The sequence below is a fragment of the Ochotona curzoniae genome, unplaced genomic scaffold (assembly GCF_017591425.1).
Source record: "Ochotona curzoniae isolate NIBS_2020 unplaced genomic scaffold, NIBS_Ocur_1.0 scaffold_3223, whole genome shotgun sequence".
In the NCBI taxonomy this organism is placed as follows: domain Eukaryota; kingdom Metazoa; phylum Chordata; class Mammalia; order Lagomorpha; family Ochotonidae; genus Ochotona; species Ochotona curzoniae.
The window spans coordinates 5287688-5313445 of record NW_024467108.1 but is presented as its reverse complement, the minus strand read 5'-3'; the positions used below and the strand labels follow the sequence as shown (position 1 = coordinate 5313445).

Sequence of the window (25758 nt, the reverse complement as noted above, 5' to 3'; positions counted from 1 at the left end):
TGACAATTGAAGTTAGGACAACAGCAAGCATTATTTACCAATGCTGCTTACTGGAATTAAAGAGTATACTACACAGCAAAGGTTCAGCTGTCATTTCTTGCTGTTAGTGTCTCCTAAAGTTAATCCTCCAAATTCCTCTTCTAACTTGCTTAAAATAAGCAGTCCAACATGTGGTAAGAACCTAATCTCCACTAGAAAAAGTATGTAAGTTTTAGCCATAACCTCTTCTCACAGCAGAGTTCTCTGCATTCTGTGTGGTTGCAATTACCATTTAGGAAGGGACTATTGCATCAAGAGAAAAAAAGCTTTTCCTGGAACCAAGTTGGTTATTACAGCCATAATTTACAGGTTATAAACAAAGTCATGCCCTTACACCTCTCATCTGTCTTCTAAATCCTGCCTTAAAAACAATTTATTTGTTGTGAGTAACCCCTCTTAAAATGGCAATCTTATCAATGAAATTATTTTGCTGTGGAAGTGGGGAGAGAGGAATTTGCCTCCAGAGATAAGTTCTTCCAGAGAAAGTTATGTAATTAGTAACATTAAATGTCATCAAGTACTGAAATTTTCACCAGATGCTACAGGAGGAGCAGAAGAAAAGGGACAGATGATGGTCCACAGATAAAACTGCTTTCTCCACATGTTTTAGACATTAGCCTAGAAAAATTTACTTTGTATTTTAGATTACTGGATGAAAACCACCAACAGGGGAGACATTGTTGTGAGGCAGCAAGACAATCTGTTGCAAGACACTGACATCCCACTTGGGCACCAGATAACATCCCACTTGCTCCACTTTCAATCCAGCTCCCTGCTAATGGCCTACTAGGACAAGCAGCACAAACTGGCCCAAGTGTTTGGCCCCTGCCTCCCAGGTGGGAGACCCAAATGAGAATTAGTTCCTAGCTTTTACCTGGCCCAGTGCTAACCATCACAGCCATCTAGGCGAGTGAACCAGCAGTGAACGCTCTCTCTCTCTCTCTCTGTTTCTCACTATGTAACTTAAGACTTTCAAAATAAAAATCAAAAGAAATAACAAAAGCTTAGCTATCTATAATCTGATGAACTATTAAATCTGATTAACAGAAATAGCATTTATTACCTATTTAATACACATGATGATACACATTGTGAAAGAGCTAACACAAAGACTTTATAATACTAGCTTCCTTGCATCATGGAGTTCATAGTTTAGGGGTTATATGAGGAGAGGAGGAAGGCATTTAAACCCCAAAGCCTTAGGTTAATGGTTAACAGACTAAAGGTGTAGGCTTGACCTAGTTATGGTGGGATCTTTGAAAAACGACTGGATTGGCTTAGGTTGCTCGGGTGAGTAACAGGAGTAAAAAAAAAAACAAAAATGACTAAGATTACCAGGTTGGCTACCTGGAAGGATGATACCAACATGATATAAACCCAAGGAAAATACAGGGGAGGGTTAACTTAATGAGTACAGCTCTGACCATGCCGGAGTGCAGGTTTCTGGAGAACATCAAAGTACCAATGTCCAGTGGTCACTGGAAAACACAGATCACAAATGCAAAAAAGGAGACAGAACTAGAGATAAGAGTCTCAGAGTTCCTAGACACGCATGTGTTGGTTGAAGCTGTGGCAATGGAAGACAATGCTCAGAGTGGAGATGCATTAGAGTTCTGGGCACAGTAGCTAAGGAAAACCCAACAATTAATTAACTAGTATTGGCAAGATAGGAGAAAATACAGCCATAAGAAACAACCCTTTACCTCAAGAAACTGTCAGTTTTATTAGTGAGTATTGTACACATGTTAACTATTGTAACTGTTCAGGATCATAAAGGTAATGATTTACATCAAAGAACTGAAAAGCCTGATATACCTTTAATACCCTTTGTTATTCTGCAATGGGTTGGGAGAGCAGAGAACTCTTTCACCTTCTTAGAGTGTATGAGGAAGATGTTAAGTATAATCTATCAAGATTGTAACAGGTAACTTACAGACAGCAGACTCGAATCTGCATTAGACATCAGCAAAAACTATAAAGAAATACAGTGGGAAACAAGAGCAATCCTGACAGCCTCTTAACAGGAGGTCATATGCACAGAGCAGAAGGGGACCCCAGAGTGGAACAGGAGGACAGGAGAAGGCTTGTATCCTAACTCCAGAGACTCCTGGTACCTCACCAAGGACAATCAGTATGGGCACCAAGGACTATATCCCAACTGCCAAGGAGACCACAGGGAATTGGAGTGCCCTTATAGACCGAGAACTCTGAGGTTAACCATTCCCTATTGGATCTCCCACACGGGATGGAAGAAACCCAGAACCCTCCTCACAGGGTCTAATGTCATTGGAACAACAGCCAGAAGACCTGAGCAGTCCTCAGAAACAGAACACTAAACTTCCTTCATGACTCAGGAAAGGAGCTTTCTCTGGTCCTTACTTAGTTCCAACTTTGGCCTCCCACCCTCTCTTTCAATGACCATCAGGGTCGCTCAAGAACCCCCAAAATCAGATCAGATAGACAGAGAGAGATCAATAAGGAAAGCTTAAAACAGACAGGAAAAAGTCAGCTTGGACACCCATACACCTTACTAAGTTAGACACAAAGATCAATTATTCCTCACTAAGATGTTGAAGATTTCTCTGCACACCCGTCCTAAAACTGTTCTGCTCCTCAGCTGTTAACACATGGCTTGTTAGAGTTATAAGCCTGTTTGGACTATCCTAAAATTTGCGAAGTTCGGTAAAAATCAAGCTTCAATATTATAAGCTGCTAAATATAAATATGAAAAAAATACACAAGATAGCTGATTAGTACCCTATAACTACTTTCAGGTTTATAGCAGCCAGTTTTATATAAACTAAAATTGAGATGTCAATGAAATAGTTACAGGATGTGGTTAAGAACTTGCATTTTCTAACACATTAGTTCACTCAATACCATGTCAATTAACTTCATGATGTTGTAAATTTCCACGTTTCTTCTTGTTGTTGAATTTGTGTAGTGTCTTTTCATTGGAGGGGATGATATCCTGCCAGCTCTACTTTCAGACCAAAGATGGTCTCCCAATGAAACTGTTGAGTTTATCTGGACAATAAGATGCTGGACTCTCTGCATGATCTATGCCTGCAATGAAGGAATCATGACTGGTTATGAACTGTAGTACTATAACAATATGGAAGAATTCAATATGGGGGGAAAGCTTGGGGGAATTCCAGGGCCTTTGGAACTGTGTCATAAAATGAAATAATAAATAGAAAAAACAAAATAAAACAAAAAAGCAGAGATGGCAAACATTACAATGGCAAGAAGGGAAAGGGAAATTTCACCAAAAAGTGAAAAAGTTTAGTTGCTGCAAGGCAATGGAACACTGACTTAACAGACAAAGCTAGTTTTCCAAGATGAGGGCATGAAAGCACAGAAGAAAACTGCTGTCCATTGAATGTCTGCTGCACGCTGCAACTGGCCCACAATCTTTGAAATATTTTATTTTGTAAAATTCTCACAGTATTCCTAATGGGATGAGAGAAATAAAATCCCCCTCTGACAAAATTAGCCTGAGTTATACAAAAGTTAAAATAGTTTGCCCCAAGTTCTACATTCCATCTAACTACACATGGTAGCTTCAGGACTGGAACCTAGATGGAAGACCAAAGTCCTAAATTTTCCACTGGACGCCTTCTTACTAAACTGGTAGATGGACATTTCAGAAGGGGAAGTGGGTTGAAGACGCACTTGCCTCCCAATAAAACATCTAGCTCTTTTAGAAAGTATGAAAAAGAGCAATTTTTTAATATAAAAATCATCTTTCCATTTCAGAAAATAGGCAGGATTAGGCAGGCTTCCTGGCTTATTCCTCAGGCTCACTCAAGTTAGAATTCCAAACCGCCAACTTGACCCAGTCATACCTCTGTTTACAATATTTCAATAGCTCCTTATCATCAACAAAATTATTTTTTAAAAAATGGAAAGGCAGATCTACACAGAGAAGGAGAAACAAAGAGAAAGATCTTCCATCTGCTGGTTCACTCCCTCAATGACTGCAATGGCAAAAGCTGAGTGATCAGAAGCCAGGAGCCAGGAATTTCTTCTGGGTCTCCCACAAAATTGCAGGGTCCCAAGGCTTTTGGAGTGCCTCATCTGTTTTCTCCATTAAAAAAAATTATTTTTATTTTTATTGGAAGGTCAGATATTGAAATTCAAATATACAGAGAGGAAGAGAGACAGACAGGAAGATTTTCCATCCACTGACTTAACTCCTCAAGTGGCCGCAAACGGCTGGAGCTGGGCTCCAATCCAAAGCCAGGAGATTCTTCTGGGTCTCCCAAATGGGTGGCAAGGTCCCAAGGTTTTGGTCCGTCCTCAATTGCTTGCTCAGGCCACAAGCAGGGAGCTGGATGCGAATTGGAGCTGCCAGGATCAGAACCAGTGCCCATTATGGGATTCCACCATGTGCAAGATGAAGACATTAGCCACTAGGCTACTGTGCTGGACCCTCTGCCTCATATTTTTCAAAAATTTAATGAAAGAACCAAAAGAAAAAAGTTATCTAATAAGCTTATATTCTTCAATCTAGAATATAAGCATTTCCAAAAGGTAAGTTTGAAAAGCTACATGCTCATTCTATAGTACATCATACTCCATTCAAGTCTTATACTTTTGTCACCCACAATTAAAAATGAATGGAATTTCAAATGCCATATAAAGAACAACATTGACACCTTGTGGTGAACATCCTAAAGTATCAAAAATAACATAGTGGCTCCTCATCAAAAGTCTGTTTACCTCAACACAAGCTGGAATGCAGGGATGTCAAAAAAAAAGGAGTTGGGCCCGGCACGATGGCCTAGTGGCTAAAGTCCTCACCTTGAACGCGCCGGGATCCCATATGGGTGCCAGTTGTAATCCCGGCAGCTCCACTTCCCATCCAGCTCCCCGCTTGTGGCCTGGAAAAGCAGTCGAGGACGGCCCAAAGCTTTGGGACCCTGCACCCTGTGGGAGACCTGGAAGAAATTCCTGGCTCCTGGCTTCGGATCGGCATAGCATCGGCCGTTGAGCTCACTTGGGGAGTGACTCATCGGAAAGAAGATCTTCCTCTGTCTCTCCTCTTCTCTGTATATCTGACTTTTCAATAAATAAATCTTTAAAAAAGAAAAAAAGGCGTTAAGATTGAGTTTAATTACCATCACATTCCCCAAACATGGATTTGGAATGACCTGCTGATATTTTTGGGAAAAAAATGAAATTAGCCTAAATTCTTAAATACGGACCAAATCATCTCAGCAATTGTTTTCCTACAAAATGGCACACACATTCATGTGAACGGGCTTTGGGTCTGGGGTTTAGGTACTCCAGAATTCTTGTTTAGTCAACATTTCCCATTTCTCTGGGACAAGCACATGGAAATAAGTTGAGAGAGAAGATGTGCATACTGGTGGTTAATGGGCAAAAGGTAATATTATTAACCTGAACACACTCTCAATAAGCAGAATCAGGAAACCTGGGTTCGAATCCTGATTCTATACAACACTGAAAATGTTGTACAGTTCATTGATGGCAGATTCCCTGCCATCCATCAAATTCCATTCGATATTATGGATGAAGTAACTCCAATTTTACAAACCAAAGCAATCATGAGGAAAAGGAAGGTGTATATTTTTTAATGACTCCACCCAGTGGGCAATGCTGCCTGCATTGAAATGAAGTTGATGTGTTAGGCACAAACCAAGCTTCCTACAAAACACTTTACATATATCAGTATTAAGGTAAAAGCAATGGCAAGCAAGGAATATTCATCAGAGCAGAAGACAGGTATTTTAATTTCATTTTATTCATTAACTTTAAGAAGCACAATTTAAAGTTCCCAAGTAAGTTCCTGGGTTCAAGCAAAGTAACTGATAAATAGAGCCTTGATATAATTCAGAAAAGTCTATCTATAGTTAGCTAAAAGCAAATATGCAAATGTGATGAAAACAGTATTCTTAATAAAGCAGTTTGAATTACTAAGATACCTGAAGAATGCGTAAGGTACCCTGAAAATGAAACTCCCAAGAGCCCAGTCATAACAAAATCAACGCTTAGTAACTAAGCAACTTCCAACTCAGCCTGCTGACTTGGCACCGGAGGGCACCCTGCGTTTAAGATTTCTTCTAGACATTATGCCATTTCCAGGAAGGTGAGACCATGCAAAGGATTCACAAAATGTACTTGTCAGAAAACCTTCCAACCACTCTGGAATTTGGTGCGCCTATTGACTGCAGATTCTACACTTCACACAAAAGCTACAATCCCTGCTGCATAATCACAAAAACAAAAGCTTCTAAGGGAACAATATCACAGATATGCTCATAAATAAGGCAAATTCTTAGCATCACTGCTTTCACCTTTTAGAAGGATTATAAAAGTTAAATCAACCAGGATGAAGCAGAGATCATTAAAAGCAGGTCACCAGGTAAAATCCACTTTCTTATAACATCACAACGCTTCACAAGATCAAACAGTCTTTCTTCAGTAACTAGTGTTCCGTTTTATCACAAAGCTTTCAAAATCCCTCAAAACCATTCTATTTTAGCTTCCTTAATGCTGCACTATTCACTATTCTTCCAAATCCTTTTCTTCTCCCACACGGTAGCTTTTTTTTTTTTTAAGTTCTATCAGTTTTTCTAGTAAGATCACACAATCTTATTTTTATAAAGTATCTTCAAAATAACAGCACTTATATTCTCATCTCACGGAAGGAAATGGGGCAAGAAATATTAGTAGTTTATTAAAATTTAAAACTATCTCTGGACATTCTTCTTTTCGTGGTTTAAAAGTCCACATGGCCCAAACTGAATAGGGGTGTGTGTGTGTGTGTGTGTGTGTGTGTGTGTGTGTGTGTGTGTGTACCTATACACACACACACAACTTTTACTTTCCATTTCCACTCTCTAAATACCAAATCCTGTCTGCTATGGTCTATATTCTAAGCCAGGGTGGGGAACATCTGGCCCATGGGTCACATAAGGCCTACAAATTCATTTATTCTGGTTTTGCCAAGGCAACCACAACTGGGACTTGAAATTCAATAAAGCTATAACAGGCTAATTTTTACACTGATCATTATGTACGGCCCATGAATCATGTTCTAAGTTTCCCAATGGCCCTTGGCAGAAAAAGGTTCTCCTTCCCAAGTTCTTAGCAGTGAAGATGAAGGCACCTCTCAGATAAGAGGCAAGTCATCACACATCAAGTGCTTACTGTAGGCAAAGTCACTGCCTCTTAAGAGTGATTTACGCAGTCCATGAAACTAAACTCTATTTCATCACGTACACAATTCAGCATTTAAAAAGGAAAGGGCAATTTTATAATACTTATAAAATAACCACTTCTCCAGTCATCTTTCTGACTCTTCCCCGAGTAGATACATAGAGCATGTCTAATGGTCTAAAATTTATGAAGTGTTATGTCAACATTAGAAAAATACTGCCAAAATCAAATGTCAATGAACAATCTGTCTGAGGAGGGTGAACACTGGTTGAACGTCACTGTTAACTTTATTTTCAATTGCATTTATTTTGGTAGCTTGCCCCCTGGGAAAATTTCCTTGATGATCTACCACATTCAAAATTAAAGCCAAATTTTAAAATCTTGCAAAATTAAGCCCAGACATTATGAAAATACCGAGCTGAGACATTTAGGCCTCTGAACTTTAGATTCATACAAAGCTCCTTTGGTTTGTCAAACACGATTCTATCAAGATGAAGAGCAGGTCAAAGCTGGCAGCCATGTCTGGGACTGTTAGGGAGTTTTCCAGTGACCCTGTAGCTGTTAAGACTTCAGTGAGTCGAAACTGTACACCTCTGAGTGCTGCTCTTTAGAACGCAGGATGCCAGAACTCAGTTCATGGGCCTACTTCAAGATCACTGGTTTTATCAATTTTCCCAGTACCCAGAAAGAGGAAATGATTTTCCAAAAACCTTGTGAAAGAGATAAGCTTGAATCACTGTGGCTTAGGAAGGCTTCAGTTAAATCTGCTAAGCCTGAATAACAGTTTCTAAAGCTCTGGCACACTTCCTCACATTTGAGATGTCCCAAATTCAAAATGAGGAAGATTCTGTAGAATTCAGGAAGACACCAAAGCAGCTTCTTACCGTAGCAAAGAGAAGACATCGTAAGAATTGCGAACACAGTTCTGATCCACCTGAAGATTGCTCTTTTGAGCATTTGAGTAACCCTGAAAGACATTAATCAACAAATTAACCCAAACAAAATCTGTGCACAAATTAATCACTTTTGCTTTAAGAAAAAATAACATATAAACACTTAACTTAAAATTTTAGAGATTCCAAATAGTAAAGTGTAATTTTCACATAGCTAAAGTCTAATCTTTCAGGTAAGGACATTTAAAGAAAATGTGCTTCTTACATAAACAATGTTTTTCATTACAAATTGCAGAAAATTCCCCAGGAATCTCCAGAAGTCTTCTGAATATATTATGTGACTAAAGAAGAGTATTAACAGTATTTTCAACTGTGCCTAGCTATTAGATACAGTTTTTGTGGGAATAATTTATTCCAAGTTCTGTTTAGGAATATGAAAAATAAACACCTCCACTCAGGGATACAGAGGAGAAAGCATGGCTTTAAAGAGAACATAGTACCATTTCCATAAGAACATTTAAGAAAGATGGAACAATAGTAGCTAAGAAAACCTAGTGGACCCTCATCAGCAGGATTTCTATCCCTGCCGTTAGTATAACAGGTCTGTAATTCTAAGCAAAGGTTATAATTCCATGAGTTTCACTGTTTTACAATTTTCTATCTGTAAAACAGAGATGAGGAGAGCATCTACCTCACAAATGGTTTTTGAAATTAAAAACACTAATATTTGTTTTTTTTTTATTGATTACATTGCATTATGTGACACAGTTTTATAGGCACTGGATTCCTCCTACTCCTCCCCAAACTCCCCCATGGTGGATTCCTCCACCTTGTTGCATTACCACAGTTCAAATTCAGTTGAGATTCTTTCATTGCAAGCATCTACCAAACATAAAGTCCAGCATCCACCCCCTTTTGGATCTCCCACACGGGATGGAAGAAGCCAAAATCCTGCCTTGCAGGATCCAAGGTCATCAGAAGGACAACCAGGAGCACTGAGCAGTCCGTAGAAACAGAACAGCAAACTTCCTTCGGGACTAGGGAGAGGAGCTTCTCTGGTCCTTGCCTGGTTCCGACTTTGGGTCCCCAACCTCTCTTGTAATGACCATTGGGATAGCTCCAGAAACCCCTCAAAACAAACAAACAAATAAACAAAAAAACTAGAATAGATAGAGAACAACAAGGAAAGCCTAGAAACAGAAACAGTCAGCGGGGATGCACTTATAACTCACTGGGTGGGACACAGAGATTAGTTACCCCTCACTGGGGTATTGAAGATTTCTCTGCACACCCCTCCTAAAACTGTTCACCTAAACTGTTGACATATGTCTTGTTAGAGTTATAGAGTTAGACTACCCGAAAAACAGCCAGGTTCAGCAAAATCATGCTTCAACGCTATAAACTGCTAAATGCTAAAATTAAAATAGACATGAGACAGCTGAATAGTAATTAGTAGCCATTTTAAGGTGTATAGAACCCAGTTGTAATTGAAATGTCAATGTAGAAGTCACAGTATGTGGTTCATAACTTGCATTCTTTTTTTTTCTCTTTTAACACATTGGTTACTCAATATCACGTCAACTAATTCCATAACGTTACAAATTGTTACTGACGTAATGTTGGGCTTTTAATTGATTGGATGATACTCTGCTGGCTCTACCTTCAGACCAGAGATGATCTCCCCAAAAAAACCATTGAACTTATCTGGACAAAAAGATTAATATTTGTAAAGCGAAAAGTACGTAAAAAGCACCACAGTAAGCACCTGCTATAATGCCAGTATAAAATACAAAGAATAGGGCCCGGCGCAGTGGCGCAAGTGGTTAAGTCCTCGCCTTGCACGCCCGGGATCCCATATGGGCACCGGTTCTAATCCCGGCAGCCCCACTTCCCTTCCAGCTCCCTGCCTGTGGCCTGGGAAAGCAGTCGAGGACGGCCCAAAGCTTTGGGACCCTGCACCCGCGTGGGAGACCCGGAAGAGGCTCCTGGCTTCGGATCGGCATAGCATCGGCCATTGAGCTCACTTGGGGAGTGAATCATCGGACGGAAGATCTTCCTCTCTGTCTCTCCTCTCTGTATATCCGCCTTTCCAATAAAAAATAATAATAAAATACAAAGAATAAAGACTTCCTGAAAACAGAGAAAAATCAACAAAAACAAAAGTTAGTTCTTTGGAAAGATCAACAACATAGACAAACTTTAACTTAAAATGACAAAAAGAAAAAGAAAGTAGACTCAAACAATGAAAATCAGGAATAGAAATAGGAATCACTACCCTTACAGCAATAAAAAGGATTATTGAAGAAAATTATGAAGAATTGCATGCCGACAAATCAGATAAGCTAGGTCAAATGGAAATTTCTATGAATACACAAAGCAAAAAAAAGGGGGGAAAGTGGAAAATCTGGATAGTTGTACAACAGAAATAATGATTGGATTAGTAATTATGAGTGCTAGAAAAAAAAAAGTCCAGAACCAGATAATTTAACTGATGAATTGTACTAGTTATGAGAAAGAAAGAACAAGAAAAAGAAAGAAAGGAAGGAAGGAAGGAAGGAAGGGAGGGAGGGAGGGAGGGAGGGAGGGAGAAAAAGAAAGCAAAAATGAAAGAAAAATGAAAAGGAAGGAAGGAAGAGAGGGAGGGAGAGAGGAAGGAAGGAAGAAAGGAAGGAAGGAAATACAATAAAATAAAATACTGGCAAAAATGTTTAGTAACATACTAAAAGGATTATATCATATACCATATAACCCAGCAACTATTACTGCATGCATACTCAAAAGAATTAAAAGTTCTCAAAGAGATATTTGTAAGCCATAACAATATCAACTACAACATCTTAAGGAAAGACCAATACACAAGTCCACAGAAAAAATGGATTTAAAAAAGTAGCATATTCTTACAGCAAAATAGTACTCAAAGGAAAGAATTGCTGGCACATGCTATAATGCAGATAAACCTTGAGTATATGATGTTACATAAAATAAGTCAAAGGATAATGTTGCATAATTCCACTTATACGCACATGTATATACATACATAAATACAAAGATGTGGAGAAACCTGGGCCCTCATGCACTTTTGCTAAAATAAATAGATAGATAGATAGATAGATAGATAGATAGATAGATAGATAGATAGATGAATTAATTAATTAAATAAAATGGTCACTGGTAGAAAAGGCATTTACAATTTCTCAAAAAGATAAATAGAATTATAATATGACTCAGCAACTCCGCTACTAAGCACAAATTTAAAAGAATTGAAAACAGGCACTCCAACAAATACTGGAGCACCTATGTTCACAGCAGCACTATTCACAATGCCAAAAGCTAGAAACAGCTCAACTGTGCAAACCAACAGATAAACAGATAAATTAGATGTGGTATTTCAATGCAATGGGATGGTACTTGATGCTAAAGAGGAATGAAGTTCAGATACACATGGCATGTGAATGCACCTCATAACAGAAAATGTCGGGCATTATAATCCCATTTATGTAAACTGCCTACATGTAAAAGGCAAATGCATAGAATGCACACAATGGCAAGCAGACTGGTGTCTGTCAGGGGTTGGAGGCAGGCCAAATGAAGAGGGACTCCTTAACAGCTACAGAGTTCTCTTTCATGATGAAGAAAACATTTTCCAATTTGGGTGATGTATAACACTATAAATATACCCAATGCCACGAAACTGTATGTACTTAACAGAATAATTTTACCTGGCTTTCAAGAACAAAGAGTTGGCTATGAAACCTACATAGATGAGGACAGAGCTATACATTGGCTACATAATCTAAGCAATAAAGGACACTAAAAAGAGATTTCAAATGCCTCAGAAAAATCATTAATGGTGTTCTATTTAGCATCTGTGAAATTTCATGCAAAAAGCCACTACGTATTTTTTTTCTACCTATTAAAAAGCATCCACATCCACTAACACCCAAGCAAAAACAACACATCCTAAAAAGCATTCAGCTGAGAGCAGGGTCCAGGTTTTCATCCACATTGCATGTCATGTAAGTGAGGAAAATCCTTTCAGTCCTGTGAGAAGTGAACCAGCAGATGGAAGATCTCTTGTCACTTTCTGTCACGTTCTTTCAAGTGAAATGGAAATAAAGATTTGTACAAGCTTACTTAAACTGAAATTCAAATACTACTGATAGAAATAATAAAATTTGACAGCAATACAAACAAGACCTGTGAGTGTTTACAGTGTGCCAGACAGCACTGTTTTACATGTTAATGTTAATATTTGACCTGTCAGTATGTGAAATGCTGACACAGTGAATATTCACAAAGCACAGTGAGACAGACACTATTATTATCCCCACGTCAAGGTGAGGAAACTGAGACAGAGAGAGGATTAAGTAGAAGAGCCATGCAGTCTGGCTCCACAGCCCAAGTTCTTAAGAACCACCCCACAGTTGATGATCTCTAAGACCTTTTCCAATTCTACAGTTCTGGGCCCATGTACATTTAAGGCAACTTACAGGCATTATTAAGCCCTTCTGCTTTAGCCGTCACTTGGCAATTAACATTCTTGAAGTATGCCAAGAGCCTTGTCCTGAATGACATCTAACTTCCCCAGATGTGCGATCTTGACAGGTCCCTGACAAAGGAGCATAATGGGAAGAAACGGCCCATTTGTATCTGGTTATCTGAAGGAGATACTGCCAAGTGCCAAAGAGCCCAGAAGAGATTTACATGTCACTCAAAATTCTTCTGAGGCCAAGCCTCACAGTTCTTTTTCAGGGAAGGGAATAGGCACTAGTCTGGTGAATGTCTATTGAACTACTCAGAGAAACAGATAATTTGACATATCCAATGCGCAGGAGTATGGCCAGGCAAATCAGGTGTACTTCCTGATCTGTACTCAACAAACTTTGCCCATAAAGGGCCAGTTAGTAATTATGTTAGGTCTTGTGGGCCTTATGTCATCTCTGTCACACATTCTTCTTCATTTGTTCTTTCTATCCCTTATGGTTTCAATATAAAACCCACTGTGAGCTCATGGACCATACAAAAATATGTGAGACTATAGTTTGCTTATCCCTAGACTAGCTCACTGGATGAGTCACTTTTCAAAACACATTACTGTACATTTTGAGTTTTTAACTATGACAAAAGTCACAAGACTTTCCTTAACTTCATTAAAGCTACAAAATTACATAGAAAGAACCCAGTTAGATAGAATAAACTATGCAAACAATAATAGCCACATAATTAACTATTGCTGAACACCTAATACATAAAGAACATTAGTCAAACGCTACTAACTATCCACATAACTTGTACAACCCAGGTAAGGTTGCAAGTGAAGCAAATAATACAACGGTACCATAAGAAAGATTAAATTCCAAAAGCAATGAGGTTTCAGGTGTGCTAAAGACTCCAGCTAGTGTAGGTGGGTACCTCAAGAACAGTGATGGTGGGAGGACTGGGGATACAGTAAATAGTACTGAAAAGCTAAATGGCTAGGAAGGGAAATTCCACACAGACAGAACACCTTTAGCCAAAGCCCAGTGGGAAACCACAAACTGCATTCAGGATTATTAAATAGTGGCCCAAATTGTTGAGCTCCAGTGATGTGGAAATTCCTGGGAACTCCAGAGGAGAAAATAGTGGGAAATACCACTGAATAAGAGAGATGGGTTCCAGGAGAGCTGGAGCACAGAAAGCCTTCTAGGCTAACAGAAAAGACTAGTGAAGCATTTCTGACATTCTAGAGGAATAATCAGAGATGCATTTGAGAAAGGCTACTTTGGGAATGACAGATATGATACAGAAAGCCCAGGTATGTTAAGTGTTACTGGTACCTGATGGATAATATTAAAAATCCACACATACAGGATGTATCGACAGTTGAGCCTGTGTCAGTAACAATGTTAATGAAAACAGAGAGAAGAAAGAAGACAGACTGACTGACTCTGGGGTGCTAAGGAGAAGGAAAGCAAGTAAGAGATTTAGACACACTCAGCAGAGACCCAGAATCTACTTTGTGTAGTAGATTCTTGTTAACGTGCACTTTAACAAGATTCATCAGGCAGCGCTGAGTGAAACTCAGTGGATACAAAAAGATGAAAGGCTACATGCCAACCAAGAAAACTACTGTAGAAATCCAGTCCTTAGAGGATGCCAGTCCAAGTTTGCATTATGGCAACAGAGATGCAAAAGTAGCCATGGAAACCAGAGTTATTTAAAAAAAAAAAAAAACAACTCCAGAGAGTCCAGTGACTAACTGCATAAGTAGATAAAAGAAAGCGATCAGTTCAAACAGACTGTAAGATTCGGGGCCTGGACAAAGGACGGCCCAAGGCTTTGGGACCCTGCTCCCGCGTGGGAGACCCGGAAGAGGCTCCTGGCATAGTATCGGTCGTTGCGCTCACCTGGGGAGTGAATCATCGGATGGAAGATCTTCCTCTCTGTCTCTCCTCTCTGTATATCTGCCTTTCCAATAAAAAAAAATAAAAAATAAATCTTTAAAAAATATATATTTACTTTTATTGAAAAGGCAGATTCGATTTTACGGAGAGGAGAGACAAAGATCTCCCATCCACTGGTTCACTCCCCCAGGTGGCCTCAAAGGCCAGAGCTGAGCTGATCCAAAGCTAGGAGCCAGGAACTTCTTCTGGGTCTCCCAAGTAGGTACAGGGTTCCAAAGCTTTTGGCCATCCTCTACCACTTTTCCAGGCCACAAGCAGGGAACTGAATGGGAAGTGAGACAGCCAGGACATGAACTGGTGTCCATATATGGGATGCCAACACTGCAGGTAGAATAGTAGCATGCTAAGGCTATCACACCAGCCCCAAAACAGGAAACTCTTAAGGATGGGGTGTTAAGAAATAGATCACAGATCGAGAGCATTTCAGAATGATCTAAAGCACCTGGCAGAACCCTCGGAACATGCACTAGATTGGGACCCTGGAATGACATTGGGTGGCCATGCCCCATATCCGAGGACTGGGGCAATTGAGGGGTTGGGCATGGCTCCTCCCCTTATCTCCTCCCTTCCACCAGAAACAGGAAGAAATAGAAAATTTGGAAACAATGATCACACCCACTTTTCCCAAACCCCTGATCCTTCCCACCTGGATCAACTATGTAAACATCATCAAAAATAAAATTTATTTTTAAGAAAGAAGGAAAAAAAAGAAGGAGGGAAGGCAGACAGGCAAACAGACATAGATCACAGCTGCAACCTGTTAGCCACTTAAACTACAAGGTCAAAGGCTACTGACACAATGTGATTAAAAAAAAAAAAAAGGATGGACATCAGCAGCATTGAGGAAATGTGGCTATGATGTAAAGAATCGGGAAAGACAGTAGTAATTTTTTTAGCAGCCATCAGCAGAAGTGATTCCAAATCAAAGGGACCCAGGATGACTCCCCTGTTCTGAATTTAGGCACATGGCAGGAGCTTTGTATAGGCTTTTTTTTTAAATTAATAAGGCAGGATTACAGAAAGAGAACTTCCATGCACTGATTCACTCCCCAAATATCTCCTCTGTTGCTGGGGCTTGGCCAGTATGAAGCCAGGCCAGAACCATTCCAGGTATCATACAGGTCATTTTGGTCATTTTCTACTGCTTTCCCAGGTGTATTATCAGGGAGGTGGATTAGAAGTGGAGCAACCAGGACTCCAACAAGTCCAACCAGGACTCCTCATACTGAATGCCAGTGTCTCAGGAAGCAGTTAACCCACTGGACCCCAACAACATACTCAACAGAAGGCTTTGGGGGGGGGGTGTTGTTTTTAAAGTTTATTTGTTTGAAATGCAGACTTACAGAGAGAAAGAGAGAAATGAGAGAGAAGGAGAGACCTTCCATCTGCTGCTTTACTCCTTGGATAGCTGCAATGGCCAGGGCTGAACCAAGTTAAAGTCAAGAGCCAGAAGCTTCATCCAGCTCTCCCATGTGGGTGACAGGGACCCAAGCAGTTAAGACCATCCTGTGCTGCTTTTCCCAGGCACATTAGCAGGGAGCTGTATTGGAAGTGGAGCAGCAGGAATATGAACCGGGGCCCATATAGGAGACTGGTATTACAAGTGGTGACTTCACTCGCGGAACTACAACAGGGGTCCCCAACAGAAGGTTTTCTTGAGCAAAAAAAGGGAGAACTGAGCTCAGGTTGAACCATGTAGGCTGGGTGTGATTTTGAAACATGATTTGACACCAGTCTAGATATACAGATATCTTGAGAGAGTAGGAGGAATCAGGGTCACAGTCTCATCAAAGTACAATGTGTTAAGGAAAAGAATAAAGGCTCAATGGAAGCCCTGGCACAGCAGCTTAAGGATCACAATGAGAGCCGTTCCCAGCAGGACTCGACTATGCTCCACATGTTAGCCTCCAAACTGCAAGTGAGCTTTGAAAGAAAGCAAGATAGACAAGGAAAAACAAATCGAAGCAGGGCTCATCCTACTACCTACACACATTTGCAGATACAGTTGGCATATGCTTTTGAAAAACACAGTATTTATTTGTATGACTACTCCTAAAATAGCTACCTGATGAAGCCACAGACAGCCTGGGTTCCCATGTGTATATATTCAAAGAGATTAATGCCCTTTTAAGTGCTGGCCAAGTTTAAACTGAGAAAAAACTAAGCGAGGATCTCTGTTCAGCATCTGCAAGCTGCGACACCCCCTCCGCCTGCGAGCTCAGATGAAGCCCAGATGCCGAGCTGTTAAGGAGGGAAGTGAGACCTCTCCTCAGACGCTGTGCGTGCCCCCGGGGTTGGCGGGGCGTTTGAGACAATGATTTCCTCCCCTCAAAACAGTGAGCAATATGAATAGTATTAAGCAAAGGTATATAGCTCTCAAAACTAAAATTTATTTTTTAAATTCAAGTCCATGGGGATAGAGACTCTTGCTGACACTCCATTGTACTCCTGGAAAACAATCATGGCTACACTCACGCTCTCCCAAGAATGAAACAGACTATCTTCAATGCTACTTAATGATGAGAAGACTGAAAACAAGCCTACTAATTAACTCATAAGAGAAAATTTTAGTTTTAGAAAAGAGAAGGGAACAATGTGATCCTGGCAGATTTCATTCACGCATGGAAAAAATACTCACTAAGCAAAGTCTGTTGTTAATCCTGGGACTGCAAACATGATTAAGCATCATCTCAACCCTAGAAAATCACTGGCCCTAATACAAAGAAACCACATTCACACAAATAGACAGAAGTGACAGAAGGCAGAAGAAGTAACATGTTGGCCAGCATCACAGGCATAGGGGACAGAGAAGGAATTCCCTGCAGTATGGGACAATTTACACTGAGACTGACTTATTGACAAAAAGACTCTCATCATAAATTTTAAAAAGCAAAGTAAAAGCAGGTTTTCAAAATTTTAAACTCTGACTCCCCCAGTGATAGCAACTGTAGAGTTCTGTCTCTGTTTACTTCTCAAGAATCTAAAACATCTATATGCATAACCATTCTTGGCTTTGAATGATCCAGTATTAAAATACTCAAAAGCTCAAGAGTTGTGCTAAGAAGACAAGATCCTCCAAATTCATAACAGGAAACGTGGCATTTTCCCAGATTATTCTCTGGCTTCAATGAAGAGAGAGAGTGGGACCACACTGTAGCAGCAGGATTTATAAATATGAATTACAGGATAAGACGATTTTCCAAACATCTGTCAAGAGTTAATTTGATCCAAGAGAAAAGAACAGGGAGGGGAAGAAGGCTCAGAGGGAAGCCAAATATAGTGACTAATGCATGGAACCTCCGTGGACTTTGGTAGGCTGGTGGTCTCACGGCATTGCATGCCCATACTACAATAACAAATACCCAAGTCTGTAGAATAAAGCACATTAGATCATTCAAAGTGCTTGCCCGGTGGTCTCTCATTTGATTTCAACAATGTACTTCTAGTGGATACCTCTGATTAATTGTGGAGACCCAATGTTTAGGTGCATTCCATGACCAAAGATAGAGATGGTAGACCCTACGTGTGCATGGGAGACTGGGAAGAAGCGCCTGGCTCCTGTCTTCTGATTGGCTCAGCTCAGCTTGCCAGTTGTGGCCACTTGGGGAGTGAACCAGCGGATGGAATATCTTTTTCTCTATCTCTCCTTCTCTAAATCTGCCTTTCCCATAAACACAAATAAATCTAGAAAAAGAAAGACAGAAAGCAAGACAGAAAGACCGGCCATGTCCCATAGAGTAAGAAATTAAGTCTTCAAGCGAGTCAGACCTGGGTTTGAAACCTGGATCTACTGCCCACTGGCTGTGCAGGGTTCCCTCCCAGGCTATGACCTCACACAGTGAGGATCACGACTACCCTCAGGGAGCTGTTACACAAAGGCAGTTTAAGTACCTGGCATAGTCTCTGACTAGAATACGTGCTTTGTAATACTATGTAATCACTACCCAATGTAATACTATCACTACTAGGAGCCACACACACACTTCTCCAACACATCAGAAGAAAACTTTTATCCCGAATTTGAACTGGGTTCAGGCACTGTTTTATCATCAAGCAGCTATTCAAGCAATACCAGAGGATCTGCCTGGTCTTTGCTTCTTCTGTTGTGGAATAACGGAATGGAGGGGACAAAATACAGAATAAAATGTAAATAGGAACAAGTTATTTTACGATTTTTTTCAACTTCTCTCTGATGATACACTAAAACACCTGGACAAAAATGATACCATCTGGAGCTCTCTGTTGTTAAAATACAGGCTCTACTTGGGACCCTTCATCCCTACCTCTGAGTGTTCTGCTTACAGAGTGTAAGCAGATGTGCAATACGACCTGCAAAGAAGTGAATATGCATTAATAGGACTATCAAGAAGAAATGGTGATTCTTTTAACTTAATAAAAATCTAAATAAGTAAATCTATCTAAATAAAAATCTGGTTTTTCATATCTTCACCCTGAAAATAAAAATATAAATACTTGCCCGCCTGATTGGCTATGAATTAAAGATGAGATCTCAAACAGTATTTAATCAAAGCTAGCGAAATTGAACAGTAGAAGAAATCTCAAAAAAAAAAAAAATCAAACAAGCAATGAGGGGCAGACAACAGCTAAAATGGCACTTGGGAAGCCCACATTCCGTATCAAAGTGCTAGGTGTGAGCACTGGCACTGCTTCTGATCCAGCTGCCTGCTAATGCATACAGTGGCAGTCAGTAGATGGTGGCCCAAGAACATGGGCCCTGCCATCACACGGGAGACCCACAGGGAGTTCCAGGCTCCCGGCTTCAGTGTAGACCAGCCCTGGCAGTTACGGGTACTTCAGTGGGCAGGATATCCCTGCTTATCTTTCAAGTAAAACAAAAAATAAACAATAATTTCTGAAAACTAAATGAAGAAAAGCACCTAGCTATCACCTTTTAATAACTAACATGATTTAACGAATAAAGTATATGTATATAGAGAAACATTCTGATCCTGATTCTGCCTCGAGCTCAGCCTCATATCTGTCATTTACTTGACAATTACAAGATACACCTTGATACAAATCCTGTAACAATCACATCTATATTCAGATACCTATCAGATGCTTGATCCTGAGCTTAGTGTTCAGAGACACAAATTTAAGATACAGTTTGGAACCTCTCAAAAAGGGAACTGACATACCATCCAAGAACTGTAATAAACTAACACACCAACTAAGAGAAGTAAACTCAAAAGCAGCAAAGAGAAAGTGGCAAGTCACAATACAGAAATGACTAAGTCACTTTACCACTCTGTAATTCAATTTACTTATAAAGCAAATAATGACACTAGCTGACAAGCATTCTTCCAATTGTTGCAAGGATGTGATTCAAAATGACTTACAGATAAATCTTTAAACATTAAATCGCTATGAAAGTATACAGTGACACATGCTGAGGCAGGAGACTATTGTGGCACAGCACATTAAGTAGCTGCCTGCAACACCAGCATTCAATACAGGTGCTGGTACCAGTCTCAGCTACTGAAATTCTGCTCCAATACCTTGTTAATATGGCAAAGAAATGAACAGATGAAACCCCAGGGCTTGGCTCTGTGCCACCCACGTGGGGGAGCTGATGGAGTTCTTGGCTCCTGGCTTCAGCCTGGCCCAGCCTTGGCTATTGTAGCCATTTGGAGGGTGAGCCAGCAGGCTGAAGATCTCTCTCCATGTCTCTCTCTCTCTCTCCCTACACACAGACACACACACAAACACACACACACACACACACACACAAACATGTCTCTCATTTCCTCTCACTCCATAACTCTTTCATATAAAAAAAATATGTTTTTAAAGTTCGTGTGTGTATCCATGCATATGTTATCAATTACAGCATAAAACTAACTTGTTGTGTTAAATTCAATAGGTCATAAGGTTCCCTGAACCTCAGTTCCTTAATCTATAAACTGAGGGTGTTGGGCTAGATAATTCGAATATTCCCATCAGTGTATACTACCTAATAAGAATTTTCTTTTAATAGAAGACCCTAAAACCAAGAGAAGTAAAGTGATTTGCTAAAGGAATACAGCCAACACCAACCCAGATCTGACATGAGTTCAGGTTTCCTACTTTTCAGAAAAGCCACGCCTTGAAAAATATAAAACTGAGAACTTTCATTGGTACAGCCTTTCAAAACATACCCTGAGACTTACTGTCACCCCTAAATCTTCAGTCTCAACTTGACTATGTACTTGAGATGATCAAGTTATATGGGAAATTTCATAAAATTTACTTAAAAATCACTATTTCAATCACATGAGACTTTTCTTCCTGTGGCTTAGATTCTGTCTCTATGCTGATTTTTCCAGTAAAATGAGGAAGTACTGCCATCTACTGGTCTCTAAAGATATTGCTGCTATAGCTTTTAGTGTGAGAAAAGAACCCTTAATAATGGCCTAATGCTTTTTGCACTGTCAATATCACAACATTAGAATTACTAGGCCAGAATGACCTACCTAAAAATAAATATCAACAGTTGAAATTAAGCAGCCAGTATTGTGGCATAGTGGGTAATGCAGCCACCTGCCACACTGGCATCCGCATAGGTGCCAATTCATTTTCTCCGATCCAGCTTCGTGTTAATAGTCTGGCAAAGACAGCAAATGACACAAGTGCTTGGGCCTCTGTTACCCACATGGGAAACCTGGATAAAGCTCCTGGCTCCCAGTTTTGTCCTAGTCCAGGCCTGGCCATTGCAGACATTTGGGGAGTAAATCATCAAATAGAAGATATCTCTCTCTTTGTGTCTATCCCTTACTCTGTAAATCAAATAAATACATCATTTTTAAAAATTGAAGTTGGGGGGTGAGATTGGGAGGCAAATTGGGGTGAAGAAAAATACCAACTCCTCAAGGTTTTATTCCCAAATCTCTGATACTCCTAAATGCAGTAAACAAAATTTCATCAACTACCAATTCCATGCCAGGTACCATTCTAGGGACACACTGTGATACTGCAGTAAGCATCAACGACACAGTCCCTCTCACCATAGAATCCTAGTGAATAATTTTTGTCATTTGTTACCAAACTTTCACCATTTTCAAGGTTTTTAATATAAGTTATCATATGTAATCCTCAAAATAATTTAGGATAAGGTAGGAGTTGCTATTTTCACTTACATAAGGGGAAATAAGCTCAAAGATAATTCCATCAGCTCTGGATCTCGTAAGTAAGAAGCAGGCATGCATGGAACTAAACCCACCCACTTCCTTCTGACTCCAAAATCATATTTTTAATCACTAGAACTGTTTATTGACCCAAAGTAGCTGTTAGCAGCTCCTCAGAAAGAATGATGAGTACTAAAAGGAAACCTGGGCAAAGATCATCTTTCACGTGTACATTAAAGACACAATCTGAACTGGGATGGAACAACTTCTAGCTTCTTGGGTGTAAAGAACAGATCCAACAGTCTTTTATTTTCCACTCCTTTCATTCTCCACAACAGTTAACCACAGCTAGAGACCCTCTCTACTCTAATTCGCCAACCTCCATTTATCTGACTTCAAGCTTCTCCAAAGCCTTCCAAATACTACTAGAACTTTGTCCTAGATGCTCATCAAATCACCAAAGGTTCTGCTATACGTGGATCTGCAAGACCCAAACAACTGACATCAAAAACAATTCCTCAGGGAGGTTGTTTATTCAGCCTGTGTCCCACACCAAGACGCCCGGATTTCATGCCAACTCCAGCTCACCATCCTAGCTTTCTAATAATGCAGATGCTGGGAAGCAAGGGTGATGGCTCAAGTGATTGGGTTCCTACTATTCAATTTGGTGACCTAGATTGAGTTACCAGCTATGCTCACTTCAGCAGCACATATAACAAATTGGAACGATACAGAGAAGATTAGCATCGCCCCTGAACAAGGATGACACGCAAATGCGTGAAGAGTTACCAGCTCCTAACTTCAGTCCAGCCATGTCCTGGCCATTGTAAGCATTTGGGGGACCAAATCACTGAATATGAGTAATCCCTTCTCCCTGCACTATCAAATAACTAAAACAATTTCTTTTTCAAGCTGAGCCCATCTGTAAACTGGAGGACTTCTAATAGATACATGCTATCTTACCTACTCAGCAACTATAGCAAAATATTTATAAACCTGTGTCATAGACTTTTGTATCCCATAGTACCCACTTTAATAGTCGGCATATAGCAGCTGCATATTTACTGACAGAAAAAAAAATCATGAATAACTCTCCAACAAGAAGTACTTTCACCATCACTTGCTCAATCACCTCTTTGCATTGCAGTTAAATACTCCAGAGTGCCACATCTGTATGCCAAATAAATGAAATTTCACCACACAAAATTAACATAAATGTGTCACTCCTTAATAGCACCAGGCAGAGGTTACAGAACAAAGGCCTCAGTGAATTAAATAGCTTTCAAATATACTTCGAAACGTGAGAATAAATTATTCTCCATGGTAGTATATGAGAACAGTTGAAAGGTTGACTAGGTTCTTACAAACTCAACAGAAATGAGTCAAGCCTTTTAGAGAAGCAGATAAACAGGGGAAAGTTCTGAAGAAAAAAAGAACAGATTTCAGCATTTAGATCAAATGTGGCCAAGATGTTTAAAAAGAACGTGGAAAGAGGAAGGATTTGTATTAAAATAATCACAAGTAACAAAAATCATGCACAGCAACACACAAGCTCCTGGTCACCACTAATGTAAAGGAATGCCAATGAATCGGTAAACATAAATTCTAGGCACTACTTCAAAAATTGCTTTAGAGCATACCGCAGTACTGCTGAAGTATAACTACCTCTTCTGTACAGAGCACATGTTCATAAAATTTAGCCTTGTCAAAATCCCATGGTTTTCCTAAATTGCTTATGAAATGCTGCAAACATATGGATATGATACCATCTAAAATTATTTAATTACAAATATATTTCAAGTCATCGTTATACCCACACTATGTGCTGCTGCATACCATTTGTTTTCTATTTTCTTTTCTGTCTCTTTCCAAGTTGACAAAGCTTTATATCCTTCATACTTTTTTTTTCTCCATTAAATAGAAACCTATATTCTGTTTCTAGTTTCAACTCTCTCCAGCCTCCCAAACCAATCAGTGCCCTCACTGAGTGTTAACCCTGAACACCTCCATGTACATCGTACTACTACTGATTAGGGCAGTACTTCTCTGATTCTCTGTGGGGAAGGACTCACTTTGGCGGGGGGGGTGGGGGTTGTCATCAATTTTTTTGTTTTTGTCCTTCAATCGTGAACAAATAATTTGGTAAAATAGCATAAAATATCATAACAATGTCAAATGGTTATATAAGTGTTAAAACTGGGAGAGGCATTGTGGCATAAGACATAACAGGTTAAGTTACGACCTGCAAAGACAGTATCCCATATGGGCATGGGTTTCCATCCCACTGCTCCACTTCTAAAACAGCAGATTTTAAAAATACACAAATTATATGCAGTATGATTATATATAAAACATTGTTCAGGGATGCTGCTTATTACTAAATTAGGTAAAGTAAAACTTAAGCCTTAAAGTTCAGTATTAGGCTTTATTTACAAATTGAGCATTTCCATTAGCCTAATCTTAAGATGTCAAAATTTCAAGCATTAAGGAATGAACTTTAATCTTTTTCTCGGATTTATTTATTTTTATTTGAAAGGCAGACTTAGAGAGAAAGAGAGGGATCTTCCATCTGCGGGTTCGCTCAATAAGCAGCCCCAAAGGCCAGAGCAGAGCCTATCTGAAGCCAGGAGCTTCTTTCCATGGGTGCAGGACCTGGGCCATCCATCCTCCACTGCTTTCCCAGGCTAGAAGCACAGAGCTAGATTGGAAGCAACCGGGACACAAACTGGCACCCACATGGGAAACAGACCTCACAGTGCAGAGGATTACCTCACCGCACCACCACACGGGCTCCGAACTTTAATTTCAGAATAGTAAGTTTAGTGACAACTTCTATTTTGCTTCATAGCAGAAAATACTGACAGGCCAGCCCAATCTTGGACATAAAATTATAAACTCTGCCATATTTTATACCTTCTTCTAGTGAAAGTCAACCACTAAAAAATAAACAAGCTTTTCATATTGCCAGGTTCAAGTCCCAGCGACTCTGTGATTCCTAGCTAGCTTCCTGCTAAAGCACCTGGGAGGCAACTGATGATGGCCCAAGTACTCGGGTCCCTACCACCCATACAGGAGACACTTAGATGGCAGTCTTGGCTCCTGGCTTCAGCCTAGTTCAGCTCTAGCTGATGCAGTATCTTGGTAGTAAGCCTGTTGAGTTGCCTTTCAAAAAAAAAAAAAACTAAACAAGTCTTTTTAAAAAAAAAAAAAATAAGTAAAGAATTGGGACCAGTATTGTGGCACAGTCAATAAAGCTTCTGCCTACAATGCCAGCATCGCATATAGGTGCTGGTTCAAGTCTTGGCTGCTCCATTTCCAATTTAGCTCCCTTGGGAAAAGAGGGATTTGGCACAAGTGTCTGGGTCTCTGTCATCCACCCGGAAAGTCTAGATGAGGCTCCTGACTTCAGCCTAAATGAGCCCTGGTCATTTTAGCTATTTGAGGAGTAAAACAGAAGATGTAAAATTTCTGTCTCTGTGTGTCTCTCCCTTCTCTTTATCATTCTGCTTTTCAAAATAAATAGATAAGGGCCAACACAATGGCTGAGTTGCTAATCCTCCACCTCCAAGCGTAGTATCCCATATACACACTGTGCTTGGAGATGGATACCAGTTAGTGTCTGAGATGCTCCCTGCCTGTGGCCTAGGAAAGCAGCAGAGGATGGTGAAACTCGTTGGGATCCTGCACACATGTAGAAGACAGTGGAAGAAGCTCCTGGCTTCAGATCGGCTCAGCTCTGGCTGTTGAAGCCATGTGGGAAGTGAACCAGCAGGTGGAAGATCTTTCTCTTTGTCTCCTTCTCTCTGTAAATCTGCCATTCCAGTAAAAATACATAAAACTTTTTTTTTTAAAACTGCCTTTCTAATGAAAATAAATCTTTAAAATATATATAAAAAAACATATATTTAGAATAATACTCTGCAAAAATATTCAATAAATACTAGATATTATTTTTGTTCAAGGAAAACACTTCAGTGTACATTCCTACATTTCCACACAGGGAAAAAACTTGGCGCTACTTTCCAGGAGACAAGGTCATGAGAGCAGCCTTCCCAGGAGCCCTGAGTCTGT

The 25758-nt window shown here is 39.9% G+C and overlaps 1 protein-coding gene and 1 non-coding gene across 3 annotated transcripts in view; one reads left to right on the top strand and one right to left on the bottom strand.

The window, feature by feature from the left end:
* The window catches only part of UVRAG (UV radiation resistance associated), a 292819-nt gene that overhangs the window by 198934 nt on the left and 68127 nt on the right, over positions 1–25758 (bottom strand). For both annotated transcript variants that reach the window (XM_040963924.1, XM_040963925.1), the window contains exon 6: positions 8112–8194. In XM_040963924.1, the coding sequence (XP_040819858.1) occupies positions 8112–8194 (83 nt within the window). The remainder of the gene's footprint in view (positions 1–8111; positions 8195–25758) is intronic.
* On the top strand, positions 22379–22484 carry LOC121145535. Its single transcript, XR_005882029.1, has one exon. It is a non-coding gene; the product is annotated as a U6 spliceosomal RNA (small nuclear RNA).